Consider the following 17,945-nt stretch of genomic DNA (forward strand, 5'->3'; position numbering starts at 1 on the left):
TCAGTAAAAATTCCATTGTATGCAGTGTCGATATTCAACCGAAGCTGTGAGAATTGAAAATGACAGGAAAAGGTTTCACAATAACTTTTACCTGTTGGTGCTAGAATTTGTAGTAGTTTCGGTTTCCAAAGAGGTTTTGGGATGTATTTACTTCGATTTGCAATATTTTAGTCACTTTTTATAGCCAAGCGTCACAGATTTTCAATACATCGATGAAAAAATGAGAATTGAAATTCTGCTGATGCTCTCTGAAGACGTTAGTTTGGTTTCGTCTTGTCGTAGAGGAAAGAGTGACGTTGGCAATTATACTCTCTCATTTTTTCGATGAGAAACGAAAATGCTTAGTCTCTCTTCGTTTGTTCTGGTGTCGGTCATTTACGAATGAGACAGTAAAACATTGAAAATTAGACTGTTGGAATGGTTTCTTTCATTGAGAATGCGTGACAATTTTAAGCTCTGCTTCTCATGGAATCATACCTATTATTATTGTTATTATGAGCAAAATGATTTAAATCATGAAGTTATTTTTTATGGTAAATGGCTTATTGCTCATGATTTAAATAATTTTGTTCATAATATCATTAATAATAGGTATGATCTCTTGAGAAGACATGTTTCATGATTAGCATGATTTCTTAATCATGGCGCTGGCAATGGATTTGTACTCGTGTACGTTGCGTACGAAACTGACAGAAGTTCGTTAGCTGTCCGATTTACGTGTGTGCAGAAGTTCTGTACACCGTACAGTCAAAAGGTACCTGGAGCCTGGAAGTACCAAAAAAAATGTCGAGCTACTGTGGTGCCCCTTTGTATACGAGAAACAGCCACATTCAACGACGTGTTGATTTCCGGCGAAATGATTCAATCTCCGTCTCTCGGATACTTTTGACTTACTGATACAGCCGTCTCATGGAATTCAACCGTCTCACACCGACTCAAGAAAGTTGAGAATTTGGGAGTTTCAAACCACCCAGATAAAAGATTAATTTTGGTATTTTTTGTAAAAACTAAAATAGAAATAATTTGATCTGACGGATTAGATCTCAACGGGTTTACTGCTATTCAGAAAGGTTACCGCACAACAAAATCAACCCACATCTCTTTTATTTGTCAATATAAACGTTCTGACTTACGGTTTGCTGAAACAATAATATTTTCTTTGAAAAATGTTGCACAGCAGTGTGCAAAAAAGTCTGTCTTGTCGCATCAGCAATGTAGCAATTTCATTCGGGTCTCTCGTTTGACCGTAAGTAGGGTTTTGCAATGCTTCCGGGATCGGTTGACTCTCGATCTTGTGATCATTGGTTTAAACGATTAAAAAGTGGGGATTTCCGTGTGAAAGTCTAAGAACGCACAGATCAACCCCTAAAATTTGAAAATTACCTAACAAAGACAATACCAAAAAACACAAAAAGAGAAGCGAATTTCCCATTTTTAACGTTCACACATCAAGAAAAAGATTCAGAAGGTTGGAAAATAGGTTCCTCATGAGCTGAATGATAGACGATAAACGGTGAGCAAAGTTTTGCTTTCTCTGTATGCTTCCCCGAGTCTCGTTGACGCTCGTTTTTAAATATGGTAAATGTACTTAACTGAGGTCAATGCACTTAGCTGGCGGTAGTCCGGACAATCGGATAGGAATCCTATTAAGTGGTTGATATAACAGGTTAATATAAAACTTTTAGGTATTAGAAATAGTCGCTCAAAGTTGCCATCAGGTACCTAATAATAACCCTTGAAAATCAACCGTGGCGAAGCAGCTTAAATTTCTGTTGCCGGTGGTTCCACCTTTTGTTTTGCAGATACTTCTGTTGCTTCTGCGTGACATTTTTTAGATAGTGTTATTGAATTTTATTACTAAAAAAAACTAAAAATTGTTTCAGAATTTAGTTCGCAAAAATGTCGGGAAGACATTTTTTTTTCAAATGTCAAAAAATTGACGGAAATTACAAATCTCTTTTTTCTTCTCGGGAATCAGAAATGGTATGCAGGAAACAACAACAACATTTAACGATTTGTGTTTTATGGAGTGTATCGAAAATAAGCTATCCACATACATTTGTGTTGAGCGTCTGTATTTGTGATGGTTTTTTATGCTCAGATCACAGCATGTTGTGCATTTGGCTGTCAGCTTTCGCTTGTTTACTTGCTTGTGCGGTTGAAATTCTGCGTTTTCAAAATGTCGCGTATTGAAAAGGAAGCAAAAATTAAGGTTCTGGACACATTACTAAGTGAGAAGGGTATTACCGACGACACGACCAGGCACTCCGAAGGAAAATCGAATTAGCAATTTACCGCCAGTTACCACAAATATAGCGACCCCTTGTAAATGATAAAATTGAAATTCTTAAGCAACACTGCTCTGGTTGCTACAAAATAGTTACCAAGGTACCCTAAAGATATAAATAAACAAATAAATTACAAAGTTCGTCTGAATCCCTATATCGCTAGATTGCTTCTGTGAAGTTCTGAAAATTATTTAAAATATTTTTCGCAACAAATTTATAATTTCAGTTTAACCAGAAGAAGGGTAACAATATATGCTTTAGAAGAGGCTACAAGCTCTTTGATTTGGTAAGCTTTTATATCTGAATCTCCAGGAATTTGTACGAAATTTAGTTGTTTTTTATATTGCAGAATTAGCTGTGGAGCTATACGTTAATTACGAATGCGAACTTTACCATCTATTTATACAAAAATTTGATTGGTAACAATTGTTTTCTGATAAGAAATGAATAGAGTACGGCCGGTTGCTCGACCAAATTGTTATCTGTTTATAGGATAAATTTCGATCCTAGCATGACACGAGCTACCGCGTACGAAAATACGCAGGATGCCGAACAGGAGAGCCTACTAAGTAAGTGGCATACGAGTTCCCCGGATATTTCGGTCAATCGATTACATGCTGCGACTCAAAAATGTTGGATGGATAAAAATTAAAGACACAAGAGCACAAATGCGAATTACGATTATTAGAAGTACATCGGGATTATTTGTGTTTTACAAATTTATTCGTTGAAATATACAGATAACTCAAGAAAGATCTTGTCATATCAAAAATACTTTTTCACCAAGAATTCGTATCAAATTCGAGTGTCGTGATCTCAATGGCTGAATTCGGAGGGCTTTAACATTTTTTTAATTCCATTGCTTTCTGTTCAATCGAACCGCATTTTTGATTACTTGATGGAAATTTTCCAGTGATACGAATTGAGATACTTTTACTTGTTCAACAGAATTGATGGACCTCAGAGATGGTCTTTTTTTCAAGAGAAGAATTCGGCAAGCTAACTTATTTTTCATCCTTTTTTATTTAAAGATTTGTTTAATAAGGCTCACTGCCGTAATTAAATCTATTTTTTTGATGATTTTCCTATCTTGAAGGCCATCCACTCACTTGGATTTTCAAGCATAAGTGCATAGGCAGACGATTTTGAAAACTTTTAACAAAAATAGTTAAATGGAATATGAGCTAACCAATTTTGTGAAACCCATAATATTATTATATTTGTAATTTTGTCTTCTTCCTTTGCGACATACGATAAAACCGTTGTGAAATACTCGTTGATTCGTTTTGTTTTATTCACATTTTTCAATTGAACAACAAACGTAATCAAGGATATTGTTATTCTAAAATCAACAGTTTTTCAACCTGGGTTGCCAGTTTCAAACATATTTCTCAAGATCTCATTTTGACATTACGAGTTACTGAGGGGTAGTTAAATTTACGATACAGTTTTAAAAGTGAGTGGCAGGTCATGTCGTCGGTATTACTATGCGAAATTTGTTGAAGCGAAATTTCATCATGCCAGTGTTGAAACCATCATTTATAAGTTTGGGAATACTATTCTTTGGATGAGCTACCGGGAAAACCCCGTTCTTTCAACCCGAAACTGGTATCTCTGATCATGAAGAACAAATCAATGTCAATATGTGATTTGGCCAAAAAAGCAGGAATAAGCGTAGGAACGATCCAGCGTATCAAGAGGCGAAATCACCTGAAGACCTACAAGAAGCAGAAAATCTCGAAACAAAGTGTAGAACAGAAGTAGCGAGCAGCAACAAGGGGCCGGAAATTGTATTCGCGTCTTTTGCTGTGTCCGGATGCATGCGTTTTGATGGACGATGAAACTTATGTAAAAGAGGATTCAAAAACACTTCCTGGTCCACAATACTTTACTGTCGTCGTTCGGGAGGATGTAGATTCAAATGGAGAAATTCGGTCGAAAGCTATGTGGTCCTGTGGTTTGAAGTCAACCATTTTTCACACTACCGAAACTATAAATGCAGAAATCTATCGATCTGAGTAATTCCAGAAGAGATTGCTGCCTTTATATAAGAAGCATAGTACACCTCAACAGTTGTGGCCGGATTTAGTGTCGGCTCACTATGCCAAAACCACTCTCAATTGGCTTGCGGAAAGGGGTATAAATTTCGTTGAGAAAAATATCAATACACCAAATTGCCCTCAGCTTCGACCCATCGAACGTTACTGGGCAATCGTGAAAAGGGTCTTCAAGAAGACTGGTTAGGCAGCTGGGAACACACAGGAGTTTAAAAAAATTTGAGCTCAAGCGTCCAAAAAATGCGATGCAACACTTGTCTTGATGAAGAGCGTTCGATCAAAATTTCGAAAATTCTTGAGAGGAGTAACTTAAATTTCATCCGGTTTTCATTATGCTCAAGTTTAAATCCGTACAATGTAGTTTTTTATCATAATTTGAAAGAAAAATGTGTGGATAGCTTATTAGACGTAGAGTCGTCTTGAGCTAGTTTCAAATATGATCAGTATCTAACGGGGAAAACAGATTGGAAAATCGAAATACGAATGCCAATATGTAATGAAAACCGCGAAAAAACAATTGCCCCGGTTAGGAGCTAGCTACGGGTCGGGTCGATAAAATAATATTTTGATGTAAAATAGTTGTCCATTAACTCGTTGTTATGATGTTTTTTTCGGATTTTGAAATGAATAGAAGTGCTGTTATACTGCAATATTTTCTTCGGATAGATTCTGCTGAGCGCATAGCTAAATCGAGCTTAATTGGTAGGAAACAATTCGATACCTCCTAAATATATTCAAGAAAAAGGTTAAAATCCATTTTAAATAACATCCCCGTGATAGAAATGATATCGCTTCTCTCACGCATATCCTCTTGGATCTCAAACGTCGTTGCAATTTAGGAGCGTCTATTACCAACTTCACCTTGCAAGCCTATTTTGCAATAACTTATAGTGAAAATTTCTTGAAAGCACTTGGACATTTGGATGGTGCTATCCATCTATCTTCCTTACGATGTGCTAGAACAAAATAAGCTCTCTTTTGATTAAAATCCTCATCCGAGGATGTCATCTAATTTGACAAGCCGTAGTACAGCAAAGTGAGCCTAACTGAAGTGACTGATTTATCTAAAAAGTGTTATTTACCGATAATTCGAGCTCTTCGAAAGTGTGTTGATTGTTGCTCTGCGCAGATATTTATTACTATATTAGTCAGACCACGAGTAGAAATATTTTACAGCCCTATCTAAGCTGAACCTTAGTTTTTTACATTAATCCCCTCTGGGGATTGCTATCTTTCTTACAGCCTTCGGTTCTAGTAGCGTATATGGGGGTATATGGAAGTGTTTATTTTTTTTTGGTTTTCGAAATCGATCTTATTGATATGGGAGGGTGCGTACAACAAAGTGTAGATTTGATGTCTTGCAGTCGGGATACTTTACACATTTACTGTACATTTATAACATAGTAGCATACTAGCTTCTATAGCTTGCTTGGATTTACACTATTAGATAACAACGAGAGGCATATTGCAGGGCACGATACTGACATTCGTACTCGCTAGCTTAGCATAAAACTTTGGTTATCTAAGTAAATCACTGAAAGGGTTTATCGTACTCGGTGATTCGGCTCGCAGTTCTTCGTTCAGTTCGGCCAGTCTCGAGGAAAGCGGCGGCTGCCGTCGTCGGGCGGCTAACGGTGTTGCCAGCACTGATTCCACCGGTGATTCCATCGGGTCACTTTGATCACCTGGCAAGGGAGTATCAGTGTATTCAGTCAACCGGATTTCATTGTTGCACGGGGCAATTCAAATGGTTACGAAAGCTAATCCGAATTGTTACTAAAATTTCGGTATATATATTCATCTAATAGCTAATCATCTATAACGACCAGCAATATTTTCTCTGTTTCTTCCGCCAATCGTTGGAAAAACAAGGTGAATTTCATTTCTGTTAACGTGACGATAGACAACCTAAGAGCAGTGACGACGTTTTTCCTGAGTGTTTGGAAATATATTGCTAATCATTTCGGATGCATGTGAAGCAAATTTTGATCCTTCTAGCAGGGGGAAGTTTCTCTGATAGTGCAATGCTAGTAACATGTTGGTAAAGGTGATTAATGAACGTTCAGTTTGAATGCAAAATATTATTGTTCTATGCTATGCTCCTATGAATAAATAATTATACTGTATGAAGCTGCTAAACAACATTTGTCGCTTTACTAACTACTGTTGGTATTATAATAAAATCGATTTGTGTATTTTTAAAACAAAGCGCTTCTAATGATTATTATTAATAATCTAAACCGCATTGGTAGGTAATACAGGTCTAATTACAAATAATTGAATATATATACTAACGGAACTAAATAAAACATGGTTCTGAAAATATTGCTGGTGTTTTAATGTACGGATTGTACAATGTTTTTTATTTTTACATGTGTTATATTTGTATATTGGAACACTGCACGACAAACCGGTACCGAGAACTCGATTTCTTTTCAACTCAATATGTCACGAAATATCCAACCAAAACAGACTTGCTAAAATCTCCGAACCATGTGCAACAAACACCTATTCTACTGGGAGGGTGGTGGTCATAACTTGTATCCTCCTGTGCTTGTTTCTTGCCGCAGTCATATACCAATTCGTTCACGGTTGTTCCAGCCATCAGGATTGTGTAAATTATTCAGTAAGCCATTTTTTACCAGTGTGAAGTTTAAGTTTTTTCATGTCCGTGGTCCGTGGCATGCGCTACAAATTTCTGTCGAGTAGTTACTGGTGGATGTCGTAGGTGCAGAACAAACTCGGTTACTCGTGACGGTAACAAATTTTACGATGGCCGTCAGTTCTTAGCGGACAGTGCTGCAACAGATGACCTCGAAGTAAAATTGCTTATGTTTCCTGTTGCTATAACTATAAATGTCGGAAAAATTCCGCTGGTCGTTGGAACTTCTTGCATGGTGGGGGTGGTTCATACAGCACGGAGAAACCTTCGGTGAAATTCAGAATGAAGTCGTATGCGGAGAATATATACGTATATCCGGTTTGTTGTAGCATATTAATGTGGTAATTAGCAGACGTCGCTCAACAATGGACAAATGTCGTACAATGCCGAGTGTAGTTTCTATTTTTCGACGATATACTGCACTGTGGTGTAACATAATTGAAAAGCATGCTTCTGGTCAGTATCACATCAAGGAGTTTGTTGCACATTAAATAAAATTGAGTTTTTGTTAACATTTGTGTTATGAAACTAAAATGTTTTTTTAGGAACAAAAAGTCCTTTCAACTTGTAGGCTATCAACTAATGATCTTCTGTCTTTTGCTTGTTACATCGTCGTTGTGAAATCAACGAGATTTTGTTCAGTTACTCATCTTATGAGCAGTTTTGTTATGCGTTCGCTGCAAACAAACCCCAACCCAGGTAGTTTACAACAGTTTGCTTCAGCGCTTAAGTCGTTAACATTCTCGAATACAAAAGTACCATCAATAATACATTTGAAGTAGATCATTTTTTTATATCGTTTTTTTTGACCCGGACCCCAACCTAATTATGGGCCTTGATCATTGGTCACTTGCTGGAAAAAATTAAATGTGATTTGTCGGTTACATCACTCATGCAATTATATCTCCGGAATCATTAGATCTTTGAACTTGATTAAGCGGAGAGAAAAAAGGTGCGTTTTGTCGGTTACGTCACTTCTACCATTATACCTCCGGAACCAGCAGTCGATCTTCGAACATGACCAACTAGCAAACTAATTGGCGCAAGTGGCACGTTCCCCTAGTTATTTAGAGATTTGTGCGTTGACGTGGCTTCTCATCATTTTCCTGATGGGAATGGAAGGATAAAAACGAACATGGAATCTAGAGATTTTACAAAAGCAACACCATTCCGCATTCACGGAAGAATGCAGAACGATTCGCAGTATGTACGAGCAGAAGTAAATTCGGCACCCTATAATGGATGACAAATGTTCTGCTAAAACCTTTCAATGTCAATACAGATTGGATTCATTCAATCCAGGAAGAACGATGAATCCCTTTGACTATAGCTCCTTACCACATTGGGTGAGAAACTACAAAATATCGTTTAATTTTAGCTCTTCATACACAGACTCAACCATGTATGGAGAACAAAAAACCCGGATACGTAGTTGCGTTAATGCGGGGCAGTTACATATCAGATGCTATGAAGTACCGTAATCGCATTCATACAAATCACACGAATAATACTCAGCACGCTGAATAGTAGCCATGTGATAATTGAGTTTGCAATGTACAGTCAGAGCGCTGACCAGAATACTACAATGATGTTTGGAAAAATGCAGTAGACATTTTGATATTTTCAAATTCAAATCTGGTAAGAATGCTTTTGTCTGAGTGCAAGTTTGCAAGCTGTGCCAGTAGCAGCCATGTTTGGATGCAGCCCTAGAACGAATCTTGTGCTTTATCCAACTAGTTGAAAGTGGTAACGTTGGTTCAGGAACAACAAAATCATTCGTTGCACCAGCTCTAGCTAACTCATCAGCCCATTCTTTTCCAGAAATACCAGAATGACCGGGTACCCATAAGAAGTAAACAGCATTTGCAGTGCTGGGGTTTTCGATTTGATCATACATACGATCACTAGATTCGACCATGGCACATTCGCACTATGTACCTTTAAAGCTGTCAGAACAAAAATAAATGTGTTTACAACAGATTCTTTGCTGAAGTGCCGCTTGTACCCGCATAAATTTCTGCTTGGAATATAGTACAGTATTTACCAAGTCAATGAGACTGCTCTAGTTTCATTTCATGACAGTAGACACCAGTACCAGCACGACCATCCAACAAATAATCGTCCGTATAACAAACTATGTGTTCATCAAGTTGTCGTTCTAAATAACCAGACAACCACTTCTCACGAAGACTATATCTCACACTGAATGTTTTGAAAGGAAGATGTTAGGCATGTGAGAGTTGGGTCACTAGGAGCGAGTACTCATCCCAAGTAACCATTTGAGATCATAAGCGAGTGTGACTAATAGCATAGTTTATAGGATTACTGTGCTGTGCTGTGGCTTCAATCAGAATCACAGGATCGACTTTGGCACTCATTCGAGTGTCTCGTGTGGCGAAACACGAGATTCGGTGTAGGGAGAAACTCTTCTGTCGGAGAGCTCTCCGTCGGCGTAGTCTAGATCCTTCGACGGGGATTAGATTAGTAGATGCGACGTAGCTCCGGTATGAATCGTCGGGGCGCCAGTGAACCGAAAGTCATCCTCCAACCGGAATCAATGGACCGACTCAGGCATCTTGCCGTCCGAACCGTTCACGGCTTTTGGGAGCGTCAGTCCCGGGGAAACTTCCATCGTCGGGGAACTTTCCCGTCGGTGTAGGCTAGATCCATCTTCGGGGATTAACCGAGTAGTTTGTGACGTAGACCAGCGCTGGGTCGTAGAGGCGCCAGCGAACCGGAAGTCATGCTCCAACCGGAATCGTCGGACCGACCTCGACATCCTCCTGGTAGATCTTCTGGAGCGAAACGAGTGCCTCAAAATCCAATTATACAGTGGTAGTCCTGTGGAGAGTCCCACACTCTATGCGTAAATGCATTTCGCCTTGTAAAAAAATAGGGTTACTTTTCTAAAGTCTTGTAACCTTGCCACAAGATAATGCTTCTTCGAACTTGATCTACTAACATCTTGATTGGTTCAACCATCTCCGTGAAAATTGAATGGAGAGTGGACACACACACACACACACAAACACAAGTAGACATTTTCAATCTTGTCGAGCTGATTCGAATGGTATATAATACTATTTTAGTTTTCCAGCAATCCTACATCCTTTCTGTAGAAAAGGGTAAGTTTTGTTGCGAAATTGGTAAAACGATTCGAGATGTTCAAAAATGTCATTGACTACAACCAGCCGGGGTTCGACGCGAGCAACCTTAAAACAGAATTAATTTGAGCAAGTGATTCAGCTCTTTTGCCATAACTTTGAATAACATCAGATGTAGGTATATGCGAATTTTTCAAATTGGAATCATCTCGAACGAATTGTGCTGAACGAGAGATTTCAGAATATTTCTCTCGGTGGTGGCAGTGAAACCTACAAAGTCACTGTTTGAGCTGTCCTCCGAGGAAGAGTCTCCATACCATTTAATTGCATTAAGACTAGAACGGAAAATCAAACATGAAATTTTTCCACCTGCTGGAGAAGCATAGCATGCTAAGATGAGGCCGGTATGCGAGTATCTTTTCGTTCGTTAACAAAAGTACTCGCATATGGGTCCCATCTTGTTGCATACAGATTGTACATTAACGAATGACAAAAAATGCAATATATCATTTCAGATGAAAAATTTATAATGTAATCCATGTATGTGATGAACAGTTTATAATGTAATCTATGTATAGTTTCCGATTCCGGAAGCACCAGAAATAGTGATCACGTATTTCAAAATGGATTTCACTCACTTTTCTCAGCGATGGCTTGGCCAATTTTCATAAACTTAGGTTCAAATGAAATGTCTTATGTTCCTATAAAAATAATGATTTTTTCCGGATGAAACAAAAATTTACACCGTTGTTCAAAGTACGATACCAAAATCGTATAAAACCTTCTGAATTTAAATAAAAACTAATAGAGTTTGTACGACATGTTAGTTGATGGCAATCCGAACCGAATTCGATTATAGCGATTCCCGATTTGCAGTTCCGAAAGTACTGGCAATAGTGGAACCAGTGCGGTAAAACTTCATTTCAATCGAATATTTTTTGATGAAAACGAAATTTATGGCCGTTGCCTGTTCGCATACCATTCCCTTCTCATTCATTTTACTTTTGCTGCCGAAGCTCCCAGAATTCATCGTCAATTGAATAACAGTACCTAATCACTTGAAGTTTTGCTTGCTGTTTGTAGTGCCAAGTAGTCTACCTGTTTCATTGTCTTCCTTGTCTTCAATGTGGGTAGTGAGCAAGTGCTAATAAATAGGCATACACATCAACTCGATAATACAAAACTTTTCCAGCCATGATCGTAAATATAGGGTGGAGGTTTACCTTTCATCCATTACATTGAACCAATTTGAACATGAACCTCACTTGAAGGCCGCTCTCTCAATTGTAAGAGATATTTTGTTACTTCAAGAGATAAACTGACGGTGGTTAAACTGAGCTTCGGTAGGACGAGAAACGAGAAATGGACAGGATGATGCCCATTCGGTGCGACTGCGAAGGGTGTGTGTTAGAATGTGAAGTTTACTGCAGTAGAGTGCTCGTCAGTTTGTGCACACATTCGATTTCAATTGAATTGAATGCAGTTTCAAAGCACTGAGTGGAACTCACTTCTTTTTCTCATGGACGGCCAAATGACATGAGAGATATGATATGAGAGCTGTTTTATTCTGCAGGTTATACTACCGTTCTACGCATAATTGTTCCATATACATCGAAAATTCTATAGAATATGGGACAATTATGCGTAGAGCGGTAGTATACTAGATGATGCACAGGCAATCTTTTTGGTTTCTTTTAAGAATCGAATAAAATTATTTCGAAAAATATCGCAGTATTTTATATGAGAATATGATTGGTATGACACGGGCATCATTACATCACTAGATGGATAAAACAGGTTTTAGTATCTGCATCTGCTTGATGGCCTATTTATACCCTACATCCGCACTACGATCCTACTTTATTAAACTATATTCAAGGACAATTTTTGGCTATAGTAGTAGAATGTTGAATGCAACCCAAGGACTAAAACGGGGAAAATAAATGAATATAATATTGATATAAGAAATGTTTATCATCGAACCAGACGGACCGAAACAAGGAGGAGATTGTGGTTATGTTGAATCTCTCATTTGATTCATTGCTCATTCCAACACTTCCCTGAAACTCAACGTGGGATATATTTGGAAGTGTTTTAATAATCAGTGTGGAATAAAAAAAGCTATGCTTGGTGATGTAAACTCCATTAAGGGGCGGGTAGGGTCTAACACTTTTGAAAAATCATTTATTATTTTCTTTGCATTGTCTCATAGTAAAATATTTCAAGAATATTCTGTGAAATTTTCAAGCCTATCGGATAAAAACTCGACAAAGATATGGGCCTTTATCTTTGCTTATCTCATACTGCGAAGAGGTAAGAACTCGGCACACAGGTCCAAGATTTCTGCTTCGATCGACTTAAAAACTTGACAAAACATTCTTGAAATATTTCATTATAAAAGAATACAAAAGAAAATATATGATTTTGTGAAAATGTTAGACCCTACGGGCTCCCTTGGGTAATAAATTGTATTCATTGATTTTATAGACAAAAAACTTTGAACGCGTTTTTCTCGAAAGCAGGTTTAGAAAGTCCGTGTCCATCGTCATACAAAAACTACTGAACCAATTTTTCTCAAATTTTACACACACTTTCCACATATAAAAAACCAGACCCCAACGATTTCCTTATCGTTGTTTGGTACTATGGGGAGGTTTTACAGCTACAAAATGGCGAATTTTTTCGTGAAAAATTGTAGTTTTCACTTTGAACAACCACCAAAAATTAAAAAAAAATCAAACAGAAACGTTGGGGTCTAGAAAAACTTCTACTCTATCTATGCTGCTTTGATTTGTTGACTTCTTATCAGTCGGCGCTGAGATACAGTGGGCATATTTGTAAAATTGTTTGTCATATTGAGTAAAGTGATTAAAATTAATATTTCAAAACTAACCGCAACCCCTTTACATCTATTGCTTTATAAAAATTCATGTCCAATTATGTTAAGTACCTCGAATCTATCGATTTTTCTGTTTTTCGATCTTCCTTATGGCACATCCATTGTAATTAAACCTCGTAATTTAAATTTCATTCCTCCACACAAACAGAATACATTGATATAGCTGTGCAGGAGATAGAAACCACAGAAGCATCACAGGCTTGCATACATCAGACTTTCATATAACAGGGACTGTTCAATGAATATTTAATTGCATGCCGAAAGCTTCAATATTGTAATGAGTTTCACCTGCTCGATATGTGCCTGTGCTCAAGTTGAATGTTGCAGTTTGCAAATGAAGGAATTGATGGCATTGAGTTCGACTTTTTGGAAGGGGAAAGTGTTTTTATGATAATTTTAGACCAGTTATAATAATATTTACGTTAGTTGGTTATCTTACAAGTGAGTCGCCATATATACGAATTCTGAGATCGACGGAACATAGCTTGCGAAAGCATTCCCAGGGTTGTAATGATGTTGAAAAATATATTGTTTTCTATATTTTGTAATGATTTTTTCCGTTTTTAGATCTTTGGGGCTGACTATAATTCCTAAACTTGCATAACAGCAAAATGCTATGAAAAGATAGAGTCGATGATAGCTGTCAAAGATATATCAGGTGTACAACTTTGCTTCCGCCGTTTTCCGATAGGTGGCTGTACCGGCTGAGGCTGGTCAAAATACATAGGTGATAATGCCTTTAAAGTGAGTGTGTACAGTGCCTAACGAATTGTCATCGCCGTTTCAGTGACAGTTGTTCTTGTTTTCGTATTATTCATGCTCGAAAATGTCTGTTTATGTGCCCAATTTTCGCCATTTGCGGGAAGTTTTACTTTTCTGTTACAATTCGAAAAAAAATGCATCTGAAGCGCATCGAATGCTCTCAGAAACTTACGGTGATGCTGCTCTGAGTAAAAGAACGTATCGGGAGTGGTTTAAACGTTTTAAAAATGGTAATTTCGATGTCGAAGACAAACATGGTGGTGGAAGAGAAAAAACCTTCAAAAATGAACAACTAGAAGCATTCCTCGATGAAGATTCGTGCAAGACCCAAGAAGAGCTTGCCGAATCGTTGGGAGTGAGTCAGCAAGCCATTTGAAAACGTCTCAAGGCCCTGGGCACGATTCAGAAAGAAGGAAGCTGGGTGCCGTACGAGTTGAAACCGAAGGACATCGAGCGCCGTCTATTTATATGCGAGCAACTGGTTCAAAGACAAAATCGTAAGGGGTTTTTACATCGAATCGTAACCGGTTATGAAAAGTGGGTTCGATACGATCATCCTAAAAGCAGAAAATCATGGGGAAAGCCCGGGCATGCTACTTCGTCGAAGGCAATACCGAATATTCACGGCGCCAAGGTTATGATTTGTATTTGGTTTGATTTACTACGAGCTCTTAAAACCGGGTGAAACCATCACAGGAGATCGCTACCGAACGCAACTGGTGCGCCTTAGTTGCGCGCTAAATGAAAAGCGGCCACAATATCAAGAGCGACATGACAAAGTCATCCTCCAACACGACAATGCTTGGCCTCGTAAAAGTATTTGGTCTCGTATTTTGTCACGGGTACAAAACCATTGCATGGCTGCTGCTTCGATCCTGCTGACACTAAGAATCCTTCCAGATCGGGAATCGCACATACGATAACTGGCTTGTAAATCCAGCGCCCTGTGCATTGTCAGCACACTTCACTTCACTGCAATTGTCAGCACACTTCACTCACAAGTTGCGGAATCGGAAGTTGTACTCGGATAAAATTCAATAATCGGATCAATTCAATAAGCTTATATGAGATCATAAAACCTTTCATTCGAGCCTAAGTTTGTAGCATTTCGGGGCATCTTAGATTGAATTGAAGCGAGTTCCGCTTCGGAGTTATTTCCGATACTTCGAAGTCGGTTCGACAGCAACTAACTACAAATTCAAACAGTTTTGAGCCAAATTCAGAAGGATTTTCCCTTTTTGGTTACGTCGGTCTAAATGACGGAAAGTTTAGAGACACTTCTCCCTATAGCTATGGAACCAGATGTCGGATCCGAATGAAATTCAATAGCATTCTATGGGACCATAAGCCCTTTCATATAAATCTAAGTTCGTAGAAATCGGTACAGCCAGACTTTTTGAGATCTCGACGAATTGATTCGAATGGTACATGACACTCGGTCCTCCGGGCCTCGGTTTAAAAGAAACATCATTTATACCATGATATCTACGAAGCTGTAAGTATCCACCATTTTATCTTTGAACTTGGTATATGTCTTTATTGTGTCTTTCAAATTAGCCTCAAATTGTTGAAATCCCCTTGACCACATCCGATAAATTTGTAGCGGATTACAAAAGTGCGTTTTGTCGGTTACGTCATTTATACCATTTTATCTCTGGAATCAGAAGCGGCAGCAATTGTATCATCGAATTTGGTCAATGGTAGTCTTAAACCTAATGTGGTAGGAATCGGTATCGTCATCTTCGAGAAAACTGAGGGAATAGAAAACGATGTGTTTTGTTACGTTAGTTATACCATTGTACATATCCTCGAAACCGGAAGTGACAGTCATGTGCTCTTCAAACTTGATCAATAATTCAATAGTAGCTTTCAAAAGAGTCTAAGCTACGTCACAGACATTTTTCGATCTTGTCGAGCTTAGTCGGGTATTTGGGCCTTCGATCTAAAGTTGATTTTTCCAACTTTTATGTATATTTTATTATTTTTTGTTTGTTGTAAATCGATCAATATTAAGAATTTCGAACAATAGCATTGTAGTTGAATAGCCGCATATGTTCCTAATGTCGGTATTCTAGCAGTCTTTAGAACGACTGCAATACTAAATAGCGATTATATGCTGGCATTTTGCGGCATTCTTCTGTGCTTTTTGGTTACATGGGTTAGTATCAGTGGACACTAGAAATGGTCGGATAGGCAAACTTTTAAGTACGAATCCGATCGCTATCCAATCAAAAATAAAAATCTTCGCCCATACCCGAACACAAAATTTTCATCTAAATTGTTTCCGGATAACTAACGTGTATATATGATGAAGAGGGTAAATCTAATTTTTTCCTCTTCGTTATTTCAATTACCTAGTCCCTTGAGTTGCGTAAGCTATCAGAACTAAACACCATGCGTTTCCATTGGATAGGTTTTCAATGAGGACACGTGGTTGTGTGGTGAAAATACTGGTGACAAACAACGTCGACTTACCTAATTGGGACAAACCGTGATTTAATTGGAATTGAGTAAGATGAATGTAGAAGATTTAACAGCGATAGTAACAGAAAGAAGGATGAGATAATATTATATCGGATAGAAAGAAGTAAAAGGTTAGAAGTTAGAACGACAGTGGTAGAAAAGTGGAAGGTTTTGATTAATTTACATTTAAAGTGCGTTGAACTATACTGAATATATCGTAAGTTCCATTTCTTCGCGTTTCAACTTCGGCTTAGCGCTTAGCGGTTTAAATTGAAATATGTGCTTTTTTCACATACCAACAAAACCGCTAAATGCTAATCGTAAGTTGTTTTTATTTTTTATATTGTACCCCAGATACTTACAAACCTTACTTACATACAGCAAGCATAGGCAGAAATATTTAGTATCGGGCACGTTTGCTCGAATTGGTGCAAGGAACTAAATCTGCAAGTAACTAATGAAACTGGTTGAAATGCCAATATGATAAAAATAACACGTTTCACAGAGATGGCTGAACCGATTTTCACAAACTCAGATTCAAATGAAAGGTCCGATTTCCGGTTCCGGAATTACAGGGTGATATGCACCAAAAAAGGTAAAAAAAATAGTCACACACGTTTCTCAGAGATGGCTAAACAAATTTTCACAAACTTAGTTTCATTGTCCTAAAATATACTGTGAAATTTCATCCAGATCTGACTTCCGGTTCCGAAATTGTAGGGCGATGAGTGTCAAAACATTCAAATCGTAGTTCAAAATGACGATGCAAAACTGTACGCGACGGTACGTGCGGCTTTGCTTCGTTCGTAGCGTGCTTTGTTCAATTTTGTATAGAGTTCAAGGTAGCTACATTAAATTTTTATTTTGCTGGTGAAAAAATAATGTAAATTTCAAATTCTTTTATTCAATTTGTACCTACTTGTCATGATAACGATGCTTTTCTATAAAAGTTCACTTATTGCCTTTATCATATAGAAAGTTGAAGCAATCACTTGAAAAATTTACTAGTGAAAATTGGCGCAGAAGGTTAAGTGTTCTATATCATTCGACACAGTTCATCGAGCAGAGCAATGTATGTGTATGTGTGTGAGTATGTGTCAAATAATGTCACTCATGAAATAGAAAATCTCGTAGTCCCATAGGTTGCTATTGAATTTCATCATGCTTTTATAGGGCAAAGTGTGTTTAAATTTGCACACCGTCGTTTAGAGCGACGATGCAAGAAAGGGTAAAATTCTTCTAGATTTGGCTTAAAACTGATTTAATTTGTACACGGATAAAAATCTATTACCGGTACCATGATTTTTTAATCATGAAATCATGAACCATGCCTTCTCATAAAATTTCATAAGCAAAATGATTGATATCATGAAAATATTAATGAAAGATATGTTATTGCTCATGATATCAAGCATTTCGCTCATGAAATCAGGACTTATTATTCATGATAGACATGATTCATGATTTCATGATTTTGAATCATGGTACCGGCAACGGATTTTTACCCGTGTAGGCTATACAGGGTCCGCCATCTAACATTTTTTTTGAACTAGCGGTTATTTCGACATTGGTAACGTTAATGTCACTTCTGATTTGACAGAAACTTAGTTTTTTCCATCCGCTGAACTAAAATGGTTGTGTATACGCTTGAGGAACGCTCCGACTGGGCTTGCGATCAGCTTGAAGAAGACGCCGATTTTTGCCAAAAAA

General features: G+C 37.8%; 1 protein-coding gene across 11 annotated transcripts in view; it reads right to left on the reverse strand.

Moving 5' to 3' along the window:
• Positions 1–17,945, reverse strand: part of LOC131439293 (potassium voltage-gated channel protein Shab) — a 347,162-nt gene that overhangs the window by 46,882 nt on the left and 282,335 nt on the right. For 10 of the 11 annotated variants that reach the window (XM_058610141.1, XM_058610142.1, XM_058610144.1 and 7 more), the window contains one exon: positions 5,899–6,030. The exons of the other annotated variant lie outside the window; for it this stretch is intronic. In XM_058610141.1, the coding sequence (XP_058466124.1) occupies positions 5,899–6,030 (132 nt within the window). The remainder of the gene's footprint in view (positions 1–5,898; positions 6,031–17,945) is intronic. 11 annotated transcript variants of the gene reach the window in all.

This window comes from Malaya genurostris, chromosome 3 (assembly GCF_030247185.1).
Source record: "Malaya genurostris strain Urasoe2022 chromosome 3, Malgen_1.1, whole genome shotgun sequence".
Classification (NCBI taxonomy): Eukaryota; Metazoa; Arthropoda; class Insecta; order Diptera; family Culicidae; genus Malaya; species Malaya genurostris.